Genomic DNA, 22,153 nt, shown 5'->3' with positions numbered 1-22,153 from the left:
AATCCAGGAAAACCCTAATCCGCAAGAACAGGAAACTGAAGCCAATGACGAATCTAGGCAAATGGAGGAACAGTTTGATCAGTATTCTCAAGAAATAGAAATAGAAATAGGGTGTAACAACTGTCACTAAAATCCATAATTAGGATGGTAATTAGCTATTAAGAAAACCCTAATTGAGACACCCAAGTGATTCTACGCAAACCCTAAAATTTCCAGAACAATCAGAATCAGGATCAGGGCCCCTAAAACTCAGGGGGCGCAAAACCCTAGTTACGATTATCTAAATAACTTGCTGACCGTTTTGAATTTTACAATTTTATCAACTCAGCTAAGTTACTTAGACACGAAGCTACCTATAGAAAATAGGTGACCACTCGCGTAGCGCGACGCCCATGGGGGTACCCCTCGCGCTACGCTACAGGGACAAATTTCATGTAACATAGGTTACCACTCGCGTAGCGCGACGCATATAGTGATACCCCTCGCGCTACGCGACAGGGTCAAATTTTGGGTATAAATAGAAGGGTCTGGCACTTGCATTTTGGTGTTAATTCGACGAAGAAATTCACTTCGTAGACGAAGTTATACACTATTTACTACAAAAACACACACGATTCACGAAGTGCTGCCACAATCAGGGTATAACTCGATCGCTATTACGATTCAACGTCCGATCGATTATAACTATCCAACGATAGTCCAGGTGCTGCTCAATTGAGCTTATACTTTGATTATTCGTCGTGAATTCGACTTGAATATTAGAGTGCTGTTCGAATTCGGACTATGCTCTGTTATTCGTTGTGAATCCGATTGAATTATCGAGTATTGCACTGATTAATCGTTGTGAAGGTTTGATCTCGTGAATTGACGTAACTGCTGAATTAGTTACTAACCTGTTGTGTATGCATTATTATTAAATTAGGTTAAATCAAGGCTAATCAGTAGGCTTATACCTTGCCCGATAAATCTGCAATGTGAGTCATTCCTCTTTTATAAACTCTTTTCTCACAGTTTGTGAGCAAGTATTACAATACCTCAAATTATTTTCAAAGTATTATAATTACAGGGATTAAGTCATGGTTATCTTAACCGCTGGTTAGTGGGGTATTGTGCACATTACTAATTTCTCACCGTTAGGCAATAAGCCCTAACATGGGTTAGGCTAATAAGACCTAACTGTGACAAAACGTCACTAATTGGGTGACTGGACCCAATAGTGGTATGACCATCGTCACACGGGTGGCAAGACCAGATATTAATTAAGATACTGCCATAGTAATCGCTCTTATGCTGTAATTTATAACTATGTGTCATTTTTATCAAAATGAATGATTCACTCAGTATTTCCCCGCTGACAAAACCTTTTTACAACATGTTTCAGGTGACCTATTGAATTAAGTACACGTGCTACGGAGCACTATCAAGCTTGAAGTGGTGGCTCAAATAAAATAAATAAACATGTTTGTAAAATAATGAAATTATGATATTTACGGGGTTTATCCTAAATGTAAATAAATAATACTCGGGCAAAATTTTCAAGTTTAAAACGATCCTGTTAAGACTTCCGCTATAAAAATAAATACCACGGGATTTTCTGTCCCGCGGCTCCCGAAACGGGTCAAACCGGGTCGGGGGCCGTGACAGAAAAAGGTGGTATCAGAGCCACTGTTCAAGCCACTGATTTTAGCCTATTAAGTATTTAGAAAATACTTAAATTTTATTAAAATGCTATTTTGTGATTATGTGCTTTATTATCTGATTAATTGCATATAGTATGGAACAGATTTTATATGCTTAGCAATTAATAAATAAATTAGACTAAAATTTTAGTGCCTTTACAAGTCTAGAAGTCTTATTCGGTATATATATAAATTATAAATAAAACTTAGGGTACTTTAAAATTCTAATTGTTCTGGTAGTTAAACACATATTTCTATCAAAAATTTGTTATAAATTCTGACATAATAATTGTGTGTATTATGCAAAAAGAGCATGAGTGATTTGTATGATACTCTTCAGAATTTAAACCTCTATCCAGTAAGAGTAGAAGTTTCCAGAGATTTTAATAGGTATATACCAGACATAGAGGAACCTATAGAATTTAACGCTTTACCTCTCAAGCAACCCAAGTCTAAGGGAATAGAAATTGAGGAAAGCTCTAGGCAAATTAAGGGGTTACCATCTCAAGAAGAAATAGATCTTACAATAACAGACTATAGTATTATCAAGACTATTAATGAAACACAACTATCAATGAATTTAGAACCAGCTATTCCAAACCTTTCAGTACACTCACAACCTTTCAAAATAGACGAATGGTTGACTCAGGAAATACAGCTACAGAACAATCCCTATAAGCTTTTTCCTCAGTTCAATCCAGAACCAAAATCCACCAATAAATAACAAGAATATAGCTAGACTCCGCCACTTTGACTAAGAATAAGATCTAAGAAATTGAGGAATAGATCTCCTAAGAGGAAACACTGTTATTAGAATATCATTTACCAAAGAATAGGAGACTTATGGAACAAGGATTATGTAATAATAATAGTCAAAATCAGTCTGTAAAATTTTTTCAAATAAAATTTTATAAGGCATATTATTATTTCGAGAAATCAATAGTTTGGCTATATAAAACTATATAATAATTTTGTGTATGCTTGTTATTTATTTGATACTAATTATATATATATATACAATTAGTTGTCCAATGGAAAACGCTAATAACGAACCAGTTAACGAAGATAATCAATCCGAGCAACAATCAGGGGGTCAATATATGACTAGGCAGGATATAGAAAATATCGTTGCTCAAGGGATAGCCAATACTATTCCAACAATGATTGCTCAGGGGATAGCCAACGTTATTCCAGCAATTGTCACTGCTGTTAAAAATCCCGTAGAACCACAGCAAATCATTCCTAGCAAACGTATTTCTGAAGATAATTTCAGTAATAGCGTAAACGGAGGCAATGATCATGTTAATCATGATAAAGAACCGCGACAAGCTCCGCTCCCTAAGAAAAGGAAAGCTGCAACACCTGGTTGCACTTATAAGGAGTTTCTTGCCTGTAAACCCGTAGAGTTCGCAGGCAATGAAGGGGCAACTGCGGCACTACGCTGGTTAGAGAAAACCGAGGCAGTAATCAGAATAAGTAAATGTGTTGAGGAAGATAAGGTTATGTACGCTTCGCACCTTTTCAAGGAAGAAGCGTTAGAATGGTGGAATACAGTGTTACAAGCCAAAGGAAGTGACGTAGCCTATGCCATGGGGTGGGAAGAATTTAAGCAAATAATAGAAAGAAAATTCTGTCCCGAATATGAAAAAGAGCAGATGGCAAATAAGTTTTTAAGTCACCGAATGGTGGACGTAGATTGCCGAGGGTATACTTCAAAATTCTTTGAGTATGCCAGAATTGTACCAACTCTGGCTTCGCCAGAACCGGTACTTATCTCTCGCTATATCTGGGGTTTGATTAGTGAGATTCGTGACATTGTCAAAGCTGCGAGACCTCGCACAATTGACGATGCGGTAGAATTAGCTAACACTCTAACTGACGGAGTGGTACGCACACGGGAAGAAAATAGGAGGAAGGATTTAGCCCAGAAAATTTCCCAAGAATTTCATATAGGTAATAGTAACAATTTTAAGAAAAGAGAAAACGGGCGATTTTCCACTATTCCATTTTGCGATATCTGCAAAGGAAAGCATTTTGGAAAATGCAAAGGATGCTGCAATTTTTGCAAAATTCCAGGACATCGAGAAGAGGATTGCAGGAAAAAGAAGGCAATCACTTGCTACAATTGCGGAGAACCCGGACACTTCAGAACAAGCTGCCCGAAATTAGGCAATTCAGCAAACGAAAAGACGAAACCTGCAGAAGGGACTACCAAGAAAAACGCAAGAGCTTTTCAATTAACTACTCAGGAAGCTGAACTCATTCCTGACATCATAGTTGGTACGAGTATTATTTGACTCTGGTACAAACCAAGGTTTTATAAATACTTCATTCGGTCAAACTCCTAACCTATCATTAATCAAACTTAGGCAAATCTTTACAGTCAAAATAGGCAAAAAGGAAATAAATTATGTAAGGTCACATGATGAATCATGAAGGTATTCACTTAGATCCTGCTAAGATAGCAGCAAATCACTAGAATGGAAGATTTCGCAATCCCTAAATGAAAATTAGGAATCTTGTAAATTTAGCCAGATACTATAGGCAGTTTATTAAGGATTCTCTTAGATAGATATATCCTTAACTAAGCTAAAACAGTTAATTCTAAATAAGAACTTAAACAAAAGAAGCCTCTAGCATAAATTAACAAAAAAATTCCAATCCTAGCCTTACTAGAAGGAACAGAAGATTTTAAAGGTATACGGTGATACTTCAAAATTAGAAATTGGGTGTATGGTAATGCAACACAGAAAGGTAATTGTGTATGCATCAAGGCAATTGCAAAAGCACGAAGAAAGCCTTACCCCTTGTAAGCTAAAAAAAAAAAAATTATTAGAAACCACAAGTTACCCTTAAGACTAGGAAACATTATCTAAGTAAATTTACTATCCATATGGGTTATAAGAATTTAAGATATATATATTGGAGCAACAAAAATTAAACATGAGGAAAAGGAAATCCTCAGTAACTACACCTGTGATATTCAGTATCACGAAGAAAAGACTGAAGACGGTTAGAAGAATATACAAATAAATAAACAAGAGCTGTAGAAGTTCGAGTTGGAGACAAAATGCCATTGAAAGTAGTTCCTTGGAAAGGAATTTAAGAAGCTAAGTCTAAGATACGTAGGACCATTACCGGTAACGCAACAAATAGGACCAGTTACGTGTCATTTATAACTACCAGAAGACCTAGTTGGAGTACATAATGTGTTCCATGTATTCAAATCTCAAGAAAAGTTTAGCAAAAACAAATCCCTGGTCGTACCTCTTCAAGATGTAGAGGTAAACAAGAAGTTTAAGTTCATAGAGAAACCCCTACAAATAGAAGATCGGAAGATTAAGTTTCTCAAACACAGACGACTAGTGCTAGTAAAAGTCAAATAGGAATCCAGGAGAGGACCAGAGTACACTTGGGAACTGGAATCAAAGATGAAGAGAAAGCACCCTCATCTATTTCAGTAAATCTCGAGGACGAGATTTTTCTTAAGGTGGGGAGGATGTAACAACTGTCACTAAAATCCATAATTAGGATGGTAATTAGCTATTAAGAAAACCCTAATTGAGACACCCAAGTGATTCTACGCAAACCCTAAAATTTCCAGAACAATCAGAATCAGGATCAGGGCCCCTAAAACTCAGGGGGCGCAAAACCCTAGTTACGATTATCTAAATAACTTGCTGACCGTTTTGAATTTTACAATTTTATCAACTCAGCTAAGTTACTTAGACACGAAGCTACCTATAGAAAATAGGTGACCACTCGCGTAGCGCGACGCCCATGGGGGTACCCCTCGCGCTACGCTACAGGGACAAATTTCATGTAACATAGGTTACCACTCGCGTAGCGCGACGCATATAGTGATACCCCTCGCGCTACGCGACAGGGTCAAATTTTGGGTATAAATAGAAGGGTCTGGCACTTGCATTTTGGTGTTAATTCGACGAAGAAATTCACTTCGTAGACGAAGTTATACACTATTTACTACAAAAACACACACGATTCACGAAGTGCTGCCACAATCAGGGTATAACTCGATCGCTATTACGATTCAACGTCCGATCGATTATAACTATCCAACGATAGTCCAGGTGCTGCTCAATTGAGCTTATACTTTGATTATTCGTCGTGAATTCGACTTGAATATTAGAGTGCTGTTCGAATTCGGACTATGCTCTGTTATTCGTTGTGAATCCGATTGAATTATCGAGTATTGCACTGATTAATCGTTGTGAAGGTTTGATCTCGTGAATTGACGTAACTGCTGAATTAGTTACTAACCTGTTGTGTATGCATTATTATTAAATTAGGTTAAATCAAGGCTAATCAGTAGGCTTATACCTTGCCCGATAAATCTGCAATGTGAGTCATTCCTCTTTTATAAACTCTTTTCTCACAGTTTGTGAGCAAGTATTACAATACCTCAAATTATTTTCAAAGTATTATAATTACAGGGATTAAGTCATGGTTATCTTAACCGCTGGTTAGTGGGGTATTGTGCACATTACTAATTTCTCACCGTTAGGCAATAAGCCCTAACATGGGTTAGGCTAATAAGACCTAACTGTGACAAAACGTCACTAATTGGGTGACTGGACCCAATAGTGGTATGACCATCGTCACACGGGTGGCAAGACCAGATATTAATTAAGATACTGCCATAGTAATCGCTCTTATGCTGTAATTTATAACTATGTGTCATTTTTATCAAAATGAATGATTCACTCAGTATTTCCCCGCTGACAAAACCTTTTTACAACATGTTTCAGGTGACCTATTGAATTAAGTACACGTGCTACGGAGCACTATCAAGCTTGAAGTGGTGGCTCAAATAAAATAAATAAACATGTTTGTAAAATAATGAAATTATGATATTTACGGGGTTTATCCTAAATGTAAATAAATAATACTCGGGCAAAATTTTCAAGTTTAAAACGATCCTGTTAAGACTTCCGCTATAAAAATAAATACCACGGGATTTTCTGTCCCGCGGCTCCCGAAACGGGTCGAACCGGGTCGGGGGCCGTGACATAGGGCAAGGTTCTAGACCAACTCAGGTAGAATTCGGAGAGAGCTCTAATCAAAATAAGAAAATTACCTTTCAGGATCAGATAGATATTTTACTGGAAAAATGTGAGACTATGGAACCTGCCAGTCCGGGTATTTTTACCTATCCTATCGAAAACCCAATTCCTATGAATTTTGCACCAACCATCACTGAACCAATAGTCCATAACCAGCCTGTAGAAATGGAAGAATGGTGGACCAACGATTGGCAATTTCAAAATATTGTCAATAACGCTTACTCATTTCTTCCACAGTTCGACCCAGAACCCCTACCTAATCCACCAATGAGCAATGAAAACCTGGCTGAACTTCGCCATTTCGGTGAGGAGTTGATGGATGCAGGGAATAGAATTAGGGAGATAGGGGGACAGATTGCCTGGAAGTATGACGAGAGGGAACTTCGTTTTTAGGATGACAAGTAGGAGGATGGTGAAGCTATCTTTGTATAATAGTAAAAGTAAATAGCAAAACCAGTTGTAACATAACAAATAAAACCTTGTAAAATATCGGTGTGTATTGATGCATACTATACTGATATGAAATAGAATCGAGAAATCGATAATTTTGGCTTTATGTGCTTTAATTGTTTGAATTATTGGTATAAATTGCTAATTGCTAATTACTTATAATAAATTTTCATCAGATGGCAAATAATAATAACGAACCAGTAAATGAAGTTAATCAATCAGAGCAACACCCAGAAGATCAATATATGACCAAACAAGATATTGAAAATATGGTTGCACAAGGAATAGCCAACGCAATTCCAATGTTCGTTGCTGCTATGAAACATCCAAACGATCCGCAACATATCATTCCTAGTAAACATACTAGCGAAGATAATTTCAGTAATAGTATAAACGGGGACAACGATCATATCAATCATGACAATGAATCTCAGCACTCGCCGCGCCCTAAGAAACGAAAGGCTGCAACACCTGGTTGCACTTTCAAAGAATTCCTTGCTTGTAAACCCGCTGAATTTGCAGGCAACGAAGGAGCAACTGCAACACTGCGATGGTTAGAGAAAACCGAAGCAGTAATTGCAATAAGTAAATGTGCTGAAGAAGATCAAGTCATGTATGCCTCAAATCTGTTTAAGGAAGGAGCACTAGAATGGTGGAACACAGTGCTGCAGGCAAAAGGAAGATGTCACACCCCGATTTCCACGTGTCTCACCGGTGGGCCCGGTGGGGGATTACCGTGACGATGTTGGCAAGAATATAGTCAAACCACACAATTATATAATGCACAGTGGAAGCTTAAGATAAATATATAAACTTCAACCTCTGGTTGTAATATCAAATGTATTACAGAAGTCGAATATATCCACAGCGGATCAAAATAATAATAAAATATTGTTCATTCAGATACGGCATCGAGTTTGCGAGACTATTCGTGATGCTTAGGAAGCTAATACCAGCCCATTTCGTATAGTACCTGCACTTAATCTTTTTGGGGAAAATACGTCAGTTTACACTGGTAAATACATTCAACTGACACATTTGAAAATGTTTATTAAAATTGATTTGAATGCACAAGGCACAAACTCTTTTATAACTTGGGAAAATTATAATAAAATCTTGTGAACGTTTTACATGTTCTTTTATGCGTTCAGTAGCCCGGGTCGTGCCGGGTTAAAGATTTATAGACACACCACATTGCGTAAAACCGTAATATAAAAACCAACGGCTACGTCTTTTAATTTTAATGTCGACAATATATACCGGGTGTACGCCTACACCGGGATGTCGATGGTCGTGGCCATTTCGTAAAATGATGCCAAGGATATCCGGGACAACGGTCATTAAACCCCCCCCAAAGGCTTTTAAGAAACAAAACTGTTTAAATGAGCCGATCATATTATTTAATTAACCACCTAAGCGATGGAAGAATATAATGCTCAATCAAGCGGTATTAATATACCGTAACCCAAGCCCATATAGGGGAAATAAGTTAAAGTATTTACCTTTGCAAGTATATTCCCTTAATTTGGATTAAATCACCGATAGCTTTTACTGGGGCTCCTAATCTGGAACGAAGGTTTTAATTAACCTCTTAGAATCCTAACGAGTCGTTATAATGGCCGTAGCCTTGACCGGTTGGTTCCGATATGTGAATATGGTTTAATCGCGTAAAAAGGCGAAAACCGAGAATGGAGTGCGATTCTGACCCAACAAGTTCAGAGACTTGTTTTATATGGGTTTATGGTTCACACTCTGGATTTTGGGGTCCAAATAATATAATTTGACCCGTATCGGCTAATTTATGAAAACTAGTTTCATAAGCCGAACCGTGCGCGCAATAGGCGAAACGGTTAACCATGAGAGTCGTACGCTTATTTCCTAAGTCAGTATGCCTTAAAGAGGTTGTGGTATCAGTAGGATACCTTCCGTGATGCCCGTAACGAGTTTAAGTTAATATTATGCCCCGTAGGGGCTTTTCGGTCATTTTAAAGACTTTTAAAGAGCTTTTCGAGTTCTACAGGAAATCTGAGTTTCCCGAACAGCTTATAAAGCTTAAAATACTTTATTTATTATTTGGAACCAGTAGCAACTGGAATCGGGTCAAAAGACCTTGTAGAACTCATGTTTTGGCCGAAAAGGGCATATTCGGTATTTACCGAACCGTAGCCATAACCGCAGGAAACTACGGATTTCGGTAGGTGTCTTTGGCTCTTGCCAGTTCATGACCGCCTCTACCTTAGCGGGATCCACTTGGATACTGACGGGTGGTCTTTTGGACAACCCTTAAGTGTGTTAAAACATGAAATAATCCTCCATTTAGCCGTGTAATTATCTTGAATTAGATAACTACGATGCTTATGTTTCAGGTGCAAATTAGGAGATAAGAGATGGATAAAAGGCAGCTTATGGATGCTTTGGTGAAAACGGGTCGAGAGAAGAACACAAGACAAAACAAAGAAGTGAAGGCAGCTTGGTACCGTAAATTACGGTACTACCGTAATTTACGGTGGCCCATTTTCTCATTTATGTTGCACCGTAACTCAGTCTCACCTCACCGTAACAATTTGATGACCACCGTAAATTACGATGGAGCCGTAATTTACGGTGGAGCCTGAACGTGAAAAGTGTAACTGCCACAATATACTCGTTTTTGGTGTGTCTTTTGGCATTATCTCATCATTGACAGTTCTTAGACACTTTGGGGGCGATTTTGGAGCACTAGCTTGCTTTGTGAACATTTCCAAACATTCGGTTTGTGTTTTTAATTTGTATGAACATTAGATTGATGTTGATGATGATTCACCGAGCCATGTCCGGCTAAACTCTTCGGTGATCATCCTAGGTGAATGTTTCTAAGACTTTTGTGTGTTAAATTTCTGCATTTCTAGAATGATATCTTGCGTTGCTTGAATGTCATAGTGTATGTTTGATTGTTTGTAGCGTGTTAATCCATATTACAATTTCTAGTCTCGATCGTACGTTCTTGGTGCCGTTGGCAACCGAGATATCACGGGAAGGGTTAGGGTTGGTTATTGGTTAATAGGTCATCGGGAAACAACCTCGCGTTATCTAATCCGAGTACTTTGTTCCCTTTTATCACTTCAATCACACATACACGAGTTATGTCTATGTAACTCTTTCTAGTGAAATTGCACACAACTGTTCAAAGAAACTGAAACCTAGGGTGATCATTGTTTTCTCCTAATTGTTTACAACCAACTTTGATTAGAACTAGTTCGTAATTTAGTTTTCTAAAACAACAATCCACAATCTTGAATTTTAATTTTCTGCAATTTAGTTTAATTTTAGTTTAAATACAAAGCTATACAATCAACACATTTTCCACATACTCCCTGAGTTCGATACCCTACTACCGCTAACTACAGTTGTTTAGGGATTAAATTTGCGTGACCCACGACAATCACGTCAAATTTTGGCGCCGCTGCCGGGGAGTAGTGCGCAACGTGTGTTAGTTTAATAGTTTTGTTTGTTATTTTCGGGTTTACGCTGGTTGTGTTTAGTGTGCAGGTACTTCAGGTGTATGCATACTAGAGGCTCTCAAAGGTCATCACCGCTATCGTTTGATCCGGAAATTGAAAGAACGCTAAGACAAAACCGAGTTTTAGTGAGAGAAAACAAAATCATTGGTTCACCTACTTCACCCATTACACCGAGAAACATCATGGCTGATTCTCAGATACCACCTACAACCAGTCAAACAACCTCATCCTTTATACCTACTTCCACCCAACCATCACCAAACACTACATTACCTAATACCACTGCGGGATTTACACCAACCAACTCCACTCAACCAATCACTACTCAAACCGAGCCTACCATCACCTACGATCCATCCACCACAATCCCACCATTATCTCATTTCTTTCCCCCAACTACGGGTCAGTCATCATCTACTTTCACAATTGCACCCAATTCAACTGTTGTGCATACTACTTCATCTTTTAGACCACAACAACAACAGTCGGGTTTTCAGTATTCGACCATTCCATTTGGGCAAACTTCAGGAATTCAAGGGGGTGGTTATGATGAGGGATTTGAAGACTTTGAGGGGTATGAAGATGATGGGTATGGGTATGGAGATTATGGTGATCAAGGGGATTTTGGGTATGTTCAGAATCAATCTCAAGGGATGGCAAGTGTTGGTGGAATGCAACATCAACAACTTATACCACAACACATTCGGCCAAGACCACAGGGGCCACCAATGCCACAACCGATTCCATTACAACAGGTCCGGCCACAACATGTACACCAACAACCATTTCAAAGACCGCCTCAGCGCCCACCGATGCGACCACAACAGTTTCAACAACCGATCGCACCACAAGGGCAAGTACCAAGACTGAATGGGCCGATTATTCCGAGAGGTAGGTATGGTGTGCCACGAAGACATCTTAGAGAAAATGTGAGGGGCATTGAAGCACATTTTCGGCCGGTAATTACACAAAACCCTTCACCGGTAGTCATTCCTCATAATGACCAAGGGCGCACGTTCGAAGTGAGAACCAACTCGCTACAAAGTTTACCAAAATATAAGGGGTTGGCAAATGAAGAACCTTATTTCCATTTGGAGGCTTATGACTCTATATGCAATACTCTTGGGAGTCAAGGGTTTTCAGCTGACGACATCAAATTAGTGTTGTTCCAATTTTCGTTGGAAGAGAAAGCTAAGAAATGGTTCTATACATTACCTTCAGCATCAATTTATACATGGGGGGAGATGCAACAAACCTTTTTGGATGAATTCTACACCGCCCAAAAGACTAATGATGCGCGGAAGGGGTTGAGAAGCTTTCAACAACACGGTGAGATGTTCCATGAGGCGTTTGAGCGTTTTAACATGATGATTAAAAACTGCCCTCATCATGGGATTGAGTTATGGGAGTTAATGAACGCTTTTCATGAGGGGTTAAGTGCCGAAGATGCACGGGATTTAATGTCTATCACCGGAGGGACATTTGGAACGAATTATGAGAATGAAGATTGGGAGTTTTTGGAGAGTATGGCAACTACATCAAAAAGGAAAGCCCAAGCTTCGAGGAGAGCCCGACCGACAACTAACCGACCACAAGTGCATGCCATAGATGAAGGTAATGTTCAAACTACTAATCAAATTTATGATGTGTGTGCTTTGTGTAATGAAATAGGTCACGCGGCTGAAAATTGCCAAGGAATGTTGGAAGGGCAATATGAGGAAGTTCACGCAGTCCAAGGTCAAGGCCAAGGAGGAGGTGGTAGGAACTACAACAACATGAATTCTAATACCTACCACCCCGGGTTGAGGAATCACCCGAACTTTAGATATGGGAACCCGTCAAATCAAGCGAACCCAAATTTTCAAGGTAGCCAAGGTAATTTTGGTTCACGGCCATCTTATAATAACCAAGGTGGGTACCGGGGCGGAAATAACCAAGGGTATCAAAAACAATACCAAACGGGTCAAGATCAAGGGGGATCTTCGGGTGGAAATGAGGTGATGGAGATGCTTAAAAGCATGCAATTGGAAATGCAAAAGCGAAATCAACTTGATGAAGTGCGGATGCAAAAAGATGAGGTTCGCGATAAAAGCATTCATTCACTAACAACCCAAATGGGTCAATTAGCGACCGAGGTGGCCGAATTGAAGAAAGGTAAGGGTCAACTTCCAAGCGACACAAAGGTAAACCCTTCACATGGTTCGTCACGAGGTAATGTTAATATTAACCACGTTAGTGTGTTAAGAAGTGGTAAAGAGTTTAAGGCCAATTTGTCACCCGAATTGGTCGAGGGGGTGGTTGAGGACATCACGGGAATGGAAAGTGATGATGAACCTTCACCGGTTAAACCAAAAGAAATAACTATTAAAAAACCGGGGTTGGGTGAAAGTGAAAAGAATGAAAGTGAAAAGATTGAGGGTGAACCGAGTCAAGTGCCATTCCCATCGGCTTTACTTGACCCGGGAAAGAAAAATTTTATTGTGTCAAGGGGTCCTCAAAAAGAGGAAATGTGGGATATGTTCAAACAAGTTAAAATAAATCTCCCACTTCTTGATGCAATAAAACAAGTTCCCGCTTATGCAAAATTTTTAAAAGAATTATGCACACAAAAGAGGCAAAACAAGAAAAAAGTGCCTAAGTGGGTAGATTTGACCGGGCAAGTGAGTGCGGTGTTGAATGGGGAGCTTCCTCCTAAGCTCCAAGATCCAGGCACGCCATTGATTAATGTACAAGTTGGTAATTTTCAAATGGCTAAGGCGTTGCTAGATCTTGGAGCCGGAGTTAGCATTTTACCGGGGGGATTATACGACCAATATGACTTTGGTCCATTAGCACGGGTGGAGACGACGGTTGTTTTGGCCGATTTGTCTCATAAGTTGCCCCGGGGTATGGTTCAAAATGTTATTGTTAAAATTGATGAGTTTTACTACCCGGTGGACTTTTTGGTTTTGGACTACTCATCGGCGGACCCTAAACAACAACAAAACATAATTTTGGGTCGGCCATTTTTAAGCACCGCACATGCTATTATCGATTGTAGATTTGGTACGGTTGATATGGCATTCGGAAATCGAAAAATGCGTTTGAATGTTTTCACTAACAATTCTAATGCTAACGGTGTTGATGAGTGTTTTATGGCAGACATAGTAGAGGGATGCAACCCGCATGAGTATGAAGAGGATGGTTTGGATATTTGCCTGTGTGACTTTTCTGAACAGGTACATGCTTATGCACTACGGGTTGAAGAGGAAGCACAAGATGTGATGGCGATGAAAGAAGGTAGACCACCATGGACTCATCAATTCGAGGGTCTACCGGTGGAAATCGATTCGGGTACCAAACCATCGTTGGAGGAACCACCAAAGTTAGAGCTCAAGGACTTGCCGGGCCACTTGAAGTACGTATTTTTAGGGGATAATGACACTTTGCCGGTCATTATTGCCTCTAATTTGGAAGTGGCACAAGAGCAAGCTTTGATGGAGGTGTTAAAAGCGAACAAGGGTGCCATTGGATGGACGATTGCCGATCTCAAAGGAATTAGTCCATCCATTGTTATGCACAAAATTATCACAACCGAAGATGCCAAACCGACACGAGAAGCTCAAAGGCGGTTGAACCCGAACCTAAGGGAGGTAGTAAAAAAGGAGGTAATTAAATGGTTGGATGCGGGAATCATCTATCCGATTTCGGATAGTGCTTGGGTGAGTCCCACCCAAGTTATGCCTAAGAAGGCCGGCATTCAAGTAGTCAAGGACGAAAGTGGTGAACAAATTGCCACCCGACCGGTTACCGGATGGCGGGTGTGTATTGACTACCGAAAACTGAATGCCGCCACTTCTAAGGACCATTTCCCGTTACCTTTTATTGACCAAATTATTGAAAAATTGTCGGGTCAAAAATATTATTGCTTCTTAGATGGGTATTCGGGTTATAATCAAATTGCCATACACCCGGATGACCAACACAAGACCACCTTCACATGCCCATACGGCACTTTTGCCTTTAGGCGAATGCCGTTTGGGTTGTGTAATGCTCCGGCAACTTTTCAACGATGTATGATGAGTATTTTCTCGGACATGGTTGGAGAGTCGCTCGAAGTGTTCATGGATGATTTTTCCATTTTTGGCACCACTTTTGATGCTTGTCTCAACGAATTGCAAAAGGTTTTAAAAAGGTGCGTTGAGAAAAATTTGGTGCTAAGTTGGGAGAAAAGTCACTTCATGGTGCAAGAGGGCATTGTGTTGGGACACGTGATTTCGGAAAGGGGGATGGAGGTGGATAAGGCAAAGATACGGGTAATTTCATCATTGCCACCTCCTAAAAATGTTAAGGGTGTACGGTCATTCTTGGGACATGCGGGTTTTTATCGACGTTTCATTAAGGGTTTTAGTGTTATCACCAAACCCTTATGCAATTTGTTATTAAAAGATGTCCCGTTTGATTTTACTAATGAATGTATGCAAGCGTTTACTGTTTTAAAGGAACATTTGGTCAAGGCGCCTATCTTGCAACCACCTGATTGGTCAAAGCCGTTCGAGATAATGTGTGATGCCAGCGATACCACTATTGGTGCAGTTTTGGGTCAACGGGTTGACAAGAAGCCGGTGGTTATCTACTATGCAAGCAAAACTTTATCCGAAGCGCAACTTAACTACACCACAACCGAGAAGGAATTACTAGCGGTGGTGTACGCTTTGGATAAGTTTCGCTCGTATATTTGGGGAAGCAAGGTAGTAGTTTATTCCGATCATAGTGCGGTTCGGTATTTAATGGAGAAAAAGGATGCGAAGCCGCGTTTGATTCGGTGGGTTTTATTGTTGCAAGAATTTGATCTAGAGATCCGAGACAAGAAAGGAAGCGAGAATGTAGTCGCGGATCATTTGTCTAGGATTCCGGTAGAGGGGACCGATGATGTAAGTGAAATCAATGAAAGTTTCCCCGACGAGCAACTGTTAGCCGTGTCCACTTTTGTTGCCCCGTGGTACGCTCACTATGTTAACTACTTAGCCACGGGTGCCATTCCGACCCATTGGACCAAAAAGCGTCGTCAACAATTCATGGTCCAAGTGAGGCAATATATTTGGGATGAGCCGGATCTCTTCAAGATCGGACCGGATCAAGTTATTCGGAGGTGTGTGCCCGAAACGGAAGTGTTGGAAATTTTAACGCACGCCCATTCGTCCGCTTGCGGGGGTCATTTTAGTGGACATAAAACGGGTTATCGGGTACTATCTTGTGGGTTTTATTGGCCCACTATTTTCAAGGATGCAATTGAGTTCGCCCGGAATTGTGTAAACTGCCAAAAGATGGGTAGCATATCGAAGAGGGATGAGATGCCACTACAACCAATCTTGGTTGTAGAGATATTTGATGTATGGGGAATAGATTTTATGGGTCCGTTTCCAAATTCGAATGGCTTCCTTTATATTCTTGTGGCGGTGGATTATGTCTCGAAGTGGATTGAGGCTATTGCAACGCGCACAAACGACCATTCGGTTGTTTGTAAATTTGTTCAATCCAACATCTTCTCGCGCTTCGGAATTCCGCGGGTCATTATAAGCGATGGTGGTTCACATTTCAAAAACTTTAACTTCGGAAAATTGTTGAAGAGGTATAGCGTGAATCATCGAGTCGCAACACCTTACCATCCGCAAACGAGTGGACAAGTCGAAGTGTCCAATCGGCAAATCAAGGAGATCCTCATGAAAACGGTAAGAACGGACCGAAAGGATTGGTCGAGCAAGTTGGATGATGCTTTGTGGGCGTACCGTACGGCCTACAAGACTCCGATTGGCACAACACCTTACCGGATGGTGTATGGTAAGGGTTGTCATTTGCCTATGGAGTTGGCGCATCGGGCGCATTGGGCGATCAAGACAGTTAATGCGGATTACGACGAGGCGGGTAAGTTGCGGAAATTACAATTGAGCGAGATAGAAGAAATTCGAGATGAGGCGTACAAATGCGCATCGGCTTATAAGGATAAGCTAAAGAAAGTACATGATGCGAAGTTACGCAAGAAAACGTTCGAAGTGGGTCAGAAGGTTTGGTTGTATAACTCACGGTTGAAAATGTTTGCGGGCAAGCTTAAAAGTAAATGGATGGGTCCGTATGTTATTCGACGAGTTGGGCAATTTGGTGATGTGGACATCCAAGATGAGCAAACGTTGAAACAACAAACGGTGAATGGTCACCGTTTGAAGCCGTACTTGGAAGGAAATGACATCAATAATTTGGAGCTTGACAAAGCGGGCTACATCTTACGCCCGGTCGAGGAGGAACAACCTTAAGAGGCCCAGGTTTGGTGGTAGTGTACATAGTAGTTTCATTTTGTTTTGTTTTGTATTTTTGCACAATTGCCATAGCTTTTCGAAGTCCGTGTTCGAAACAAGTGTGGGGAAATTCGGGTCGCGAATTGCTCTTACATCGTGTTGAGGACAACACGGGATTTTTGAGGGGGTAAGGTGATTTTTCCAAGTTTTTGAAATAATTAAAAAACATAAAAAATCGAAAAATTTAAAAAATTTAAAAATTTGGTCACATAAACCTCAAGTTTTAGCAAAATGTGGATGCCCAGTGTCCACCGTAAATTACGGTGGAGCCGTAATTTACGGTGGTTGTTAAAAAATGGTGGATTTTTATGGTGCAAACCTACTGGATTACGGTGGGAATTGAAGTTCAGAGATTACCGTAAATTACGGTATTACCGTAATTTACGGTGGAGTATAAAATTTTTTTTGGGTTTTACGGTATTTCTCTCCTGATTTACGGTACACATTTGGCATTCAGGTCTCACCGTAATTTACGGTGAGACCGTAAATTACGGTACGCGGAAAAAACATGTCGGTCGATTGAGTTCCGTGTCTACATAAAAAAAAATATATATATATAAAAAACCGAAAACAAACAAGCTGGTCACGTGATTAGACCCCAACCACTCATTCATTCTTCACCTTTCCACCAACTTCTTCTTCTCCAAGAATCTTCATCTTCCTTCTTCTTCCACCTTCTTTCTTTCATCAAATCTTCAATACTCGCCCAAATCAAGTGAGGTTTTGGTCTAAATCGACTAATTTTTCCCAAGCTTCGTGATTGTGAGGAGGAATTCCAAAGAAAACGCGGTTTTGGGGTCGAAGTTTGAAACCCTAGGTTGAGATAATTTGGGGGTTTTGGGATTTTTAGTTTCACAAGCATCCTCTCATCTTGAAACAAGGTATGAACACTTATTTTACTATATTATGGAGATGCATTGTGAAAAACAAGGTGATTTAGGTTATATGTTCTTGCCCACTTGCTTGTTGCTAGAATATGAGTATGGAATTGTTATTGAACATGGTTGATGGTTGTAGATGTAGGAATTATGGTTAAAGTAGTGAACTTGTGGGATGCTCTACATGGTAGAGACACCATGCCCAATTTTTTGAAAAATTCTTGATATATTTTGGGTTCACTAATATCTACAACCATAGCAACAAGCAAGTGTGGGGATGATGTGTGAAGAGAGTGTTTAATTTTTGTGTTTGTTTTGTTGTTTCTTCATATGTGTAGGAAATGGCAAAGACAAAGGAAAAGCCGGGGTCAAGTTCGTCTTCATCAAGAGGCAAGGGCAAGGAAAAGGAGCAGCCATCGAAGAAGAGGCAATATCTGGGTAGGGTTAGTGAAAGCGAAAGCGAGGAAGAAGAAGAGATGCAGTTAGACCCAAGTGATAAACCGGTGTGGAATTCGGGGTCGTTGGATGATCAACCCGAAATCTGGCAACCAACCCTGTATAACGACTGCATGAACAAGTTAAAGAATAAAGCAGCCGCATTCATCTGTGAAAGAGAGGTTGATGAGCCTCAGTTGGGCCAGTTCGGGGTGTATGACAAGTTTCGTGCTTTGGGTTGGGAAGGAGCACTCAAGTGTTGGGATAAGGATAAGAGCAATTTGTTTTTGACTGAGATTCAGGAGTGGATGGCAACGCTTAAATGTCACAACTTCCACAGGCCATCACAAATGAAGTTGGTTGGGATGGTACATGGGGTACCAGTTGAAATGTCATTCGATACGTTGAAGAAGTTGGGAAAATATGATAGCCTTCCAACTAGGGAGTACATGATTCCCACGCTTGATGATTTATTGCTCAAACCCGAGAAGCACGTGACATGGAACAGTATGTTGGCGGATTTGTTTTTGCCCGGTAGGTATGGTGGCGTGTTATACCGAAAAAATCTGAAGATAGAAGCCAAGCTCTTGCATACGATCTGTTTACTTAATGTCATCCCAAGGAGAGGGGATAAAGAGCAGGTGAGGTTTCCAGAGATACCTGTTCTGTATTCATTGATGCATGGCTCCCCACGCTTTCCAATACGCTACCTGATTATGCACCATTTGTGGATATGCCGGAACAAATACGGGAGAGACATTGTCCCGTACTGTCGCATCATAACGGGCTTAATGAAACAGCAGAAGGCACTCACATCTGAAGACCGCGGTTTAACGAAAAGGCACTTGCCTTTTACTTTGGATAGGTTGGGAAACGTTTGGACATACACTTCGTCTGAACGTTATCACAAGCTGAAATCGGAGGGTCAACGGTGGAGGGCGTTGAAATTAGGTGCAAGGGAGTTGTTACCGGGAGAACCGGATGAACCTGAAAGCGATGAAGAGTTAATTCCAAGTGGGGATGATGATTACGCAGACGAGCCACCGGGTGGTGCAAATGTTGGTTTTGGGGCTTTTCATGGTGGTCATGGTGGCACATTTTACGACTATGCGCAGCAACCATATGAACCGGGGTGGGCTTATAGTGGTTCAATGCAGGAGGTGATCGAGAGCCAACGCCCGCCGGCGGCCATCTTTGATACTTGGTCGGGTCCGGAGAGGTCGTTATTTGATCAAGGCACGCGGAATAGCGCTAGTATTGAGCGGGCGCTTAAACATAGCTTCGACCGCAATGAATCATGGCACCGGACCCACGCATATTCGCAGGAGGTGGAAATGAATAACCGATATCACGATGATCAGATGAGGCGGATGCATGCGGACTGGCATGCTGGGAGGCCGGTGGTTGAGGATCCACAACATGTGGATTATGCCTCATTGCCACCATATGATGGCAGCGTTTCGTATGCGACCCCACAGCTCCACCATTCCCAGTGGCTCGATCCACGACAGCAAGAGGGACAACGACAACAAGAGGGAAGCAGTAGCGGCTCGTTCGGGTTTGGAGAATGGAACGATATGATGTCGTCCATCTTTGGGCCCCCAGGACCGCGTTATTATTGATCAGGTGGTATTCTCTCTCTTGTATAGTTTGTATATATTTGTTGGTTTATGTTGATTATGGTGGGAGGATGGGTGGTGATTGATCATATGATTGATTATTGGGTTTGGTTGGTTGGTGGTGTTGTGTTTAAAATGAAAAACATAAAAAAAATATAAAATAAAAAAATACAAAAAGAAATTTGGGGTTTGAGATAAAAGCTTTTTGCGGATGTTGATTGAAGTAGTGATCAAAACCTTCCAAGCCATACATTGGGGACAATGTATCCCAAGTGTGGGGATGGGGGGAATTTTTTGAAGATTTTTGAAAAAATTTTAAGCCGAGCAAAACAATGTGAAATCTTGTCGCCCCAATTTATCCCCTAGTCAATACACCGGCAACCCTTATTACTCTTTTCATTCTTGGTAAGAGTTGTAGCCATACGTGTATATAAATAATCTTTGATGAGAGTGGCTACGGGTGGGGGTGCGTTAGAATTTGTGCTTGAATGCAATTTGAATCCTTTGTTAGACATGAATGTAGAAAGGATAAGGGCACTAGGTAGCCTCGTCGTTGGTGTGAGTGAGTGTGGGATTTGGGGGGTTGGACCTCATAAGTTATATATATGAGCATGGTAGTGAGAGGGGCGGGGGTTTGGTCATTTAGTTGTCCAATTTTGTGCCTAAAGCCGATCATTTGTTTTCCCTAGCTACTTACTTGAAAATGTACCCAAATTTGACCCGGTCTTATAGCGTTAGCGATATAATTAGGAGTTTGTGAGTTTGAAGTAGTCATGGTTAATGTATTATCGTATTGCTTGTCAAAAAAAAAAAAAAAAGAAGGTTTCATTGTCTTGTATATAGTAGTATGCATTTGTTAGTTGGTTTTGGTAGTTGTAATAAAAAGACCGGGTCGAATTTTCGCTACTCATATATATTCCATTTCCTACCCATACACCTAGCCACGTTACAACCTTTAAGCCCCTTTGATTTGCATTCATGTTTGACCCGTTATAGGAGGATAGTTGATTCAGGTACAAGCTTATGATTGCGCAACCACCCGTTTGCCTAGTGTGTGTCTAGCTTATCTTTGCTAGTTTCCACTTGTAGCCGAGAGGAGAGAATTTGTGAGGGGTGTATTGCTTGGGCATTAAAAAGGGGTTGGTAAAGAAATTGCATGATTTGTTTGGCTTGATTTGATCACTTGTTTCGAAACTATGTTGATGAGTTGCTTGGGACAAGCAACGGTTAAGTGTGGGGATGTGACGGGTGGTCTTTTGGACAACCCTTAAGTGTGTTAAAACATGAAATAATCCTCCATTTAGCCGTGTAATTATCTTGAATTAGATAACTACGATGCTTATGTTTCAGGTGCAAATTAGGAGATAAGAGATGGATAAAAGGCAGCTTATGGATGCTTTGGTGAAAACGGGTCGAGAGAAGAACACAAGACAAAACAAAGAAGTGAAGGCAGCTTGGTACCGTAAATTACGGTACTACCGTAATTTACGGTGGCCCATTTTCTCATTTATGTTGCACCGTAACTCAGTCTCACCTCACCGTAACAATTTGATGACCACCGTAAATTACGGTGGAGCCGTAATTTACGGTGGAGCCTGAACGTGAAAAGTGTAACTGCCACAATATACTCGTTTTTGGTGTGTCTTTTGGCATTATCTCATCATTGACAGTTCTTAGACACTTTGGGGGCGATTTTGGAGCACTAGCTTGCTTTGTGAACATTTCCAAACATTCGGTTTGTGTTTTTAATTTGTATGAACATTAGATTGATGTTGATGATGATTCACCGAGCCATGTCCGGCTAAACTCTTCGGTGATCATCCTAGGTGAATGTTTCTAAGACTTTTGTGTGTTAAATTTCTGCATTTCTAGAATGATATCTTGCGTTGCTTGAATGTCATAGTGTATGTTTGATTGTTTGTAGCGTGTTAATCCATATTACAATTTCTAGTCTCGATCGTACGTTCTTGGTGCCGTTGGCAACCGAGATATCACGGGAAGGGTTAGGGTTGGTTATTGGTTAATAGGTCATCGGGAAACAACCTCGCGTTATCTAATCCGAGTACTTTGTTCCCTTTTATCACTTCAATCACACATACACGAGTTATGTCTATGTAACTCTTTCTAGTGAAATTGCACACAACTGTTCAAAGAAACTGAAACCTAGGGTGATCAT

General features: G+C 40.6%; 1 protein-coding gene across 1 annotated transcript; it reads left to right on the top strand.

Annotated features, from left to right (window-relative positions):
- The first annotated feature begins 17,666 nt into the window (after positions 1-17,666).
- Positions 17,667-20,813, top strand: LOC110925640. Its single transcript, XM_022169539.2, has 2 exons — positions 17,667-17,926; positions 18,262-20,813. Exon 2 carries the CDS (start codon positions 18,265-18,267, stop codon positions 19,978-19,980), a length of 1,716 nt encoding a protein of 571 aa, XP_022025231.1. The 5' UTR covers positions 17,667-17,926; positions 18,262-18,264; the 3' UTR covers positions 19,981-20,813.
- The last annotated feature ends 1,340 nt before the right edge of the window (positions 20,814-22,153 follow it).

Source organism: Helianthus annuus, chromosome 17 (assembly GCF_002127325.2).
Source record: "Helianthus annuus cultivar XRQ/B chromosome 17, HanXRQr2.0-SUNRISE, whole genome shotgun sequence".
NCBI lineage: Eukaryota > Viridiplantae > Streptophyta > Magnoliopsida > Asterales > Asteraceae > Helianthus > Helianthus annuus.
This window is presented reverse-complemented; position numbering and strand designations above follow the sequence as displayed.

Excerpts from the sequence above, each read along its gene's own strand:
- LOC110925640 (XM_022169539.2), top strand. The coding sequence starts at position 18,265 with ATGGCAAAGACAAAGGAAAAGCCGGGGTCAAGTTCGTCTTCATCAAGA.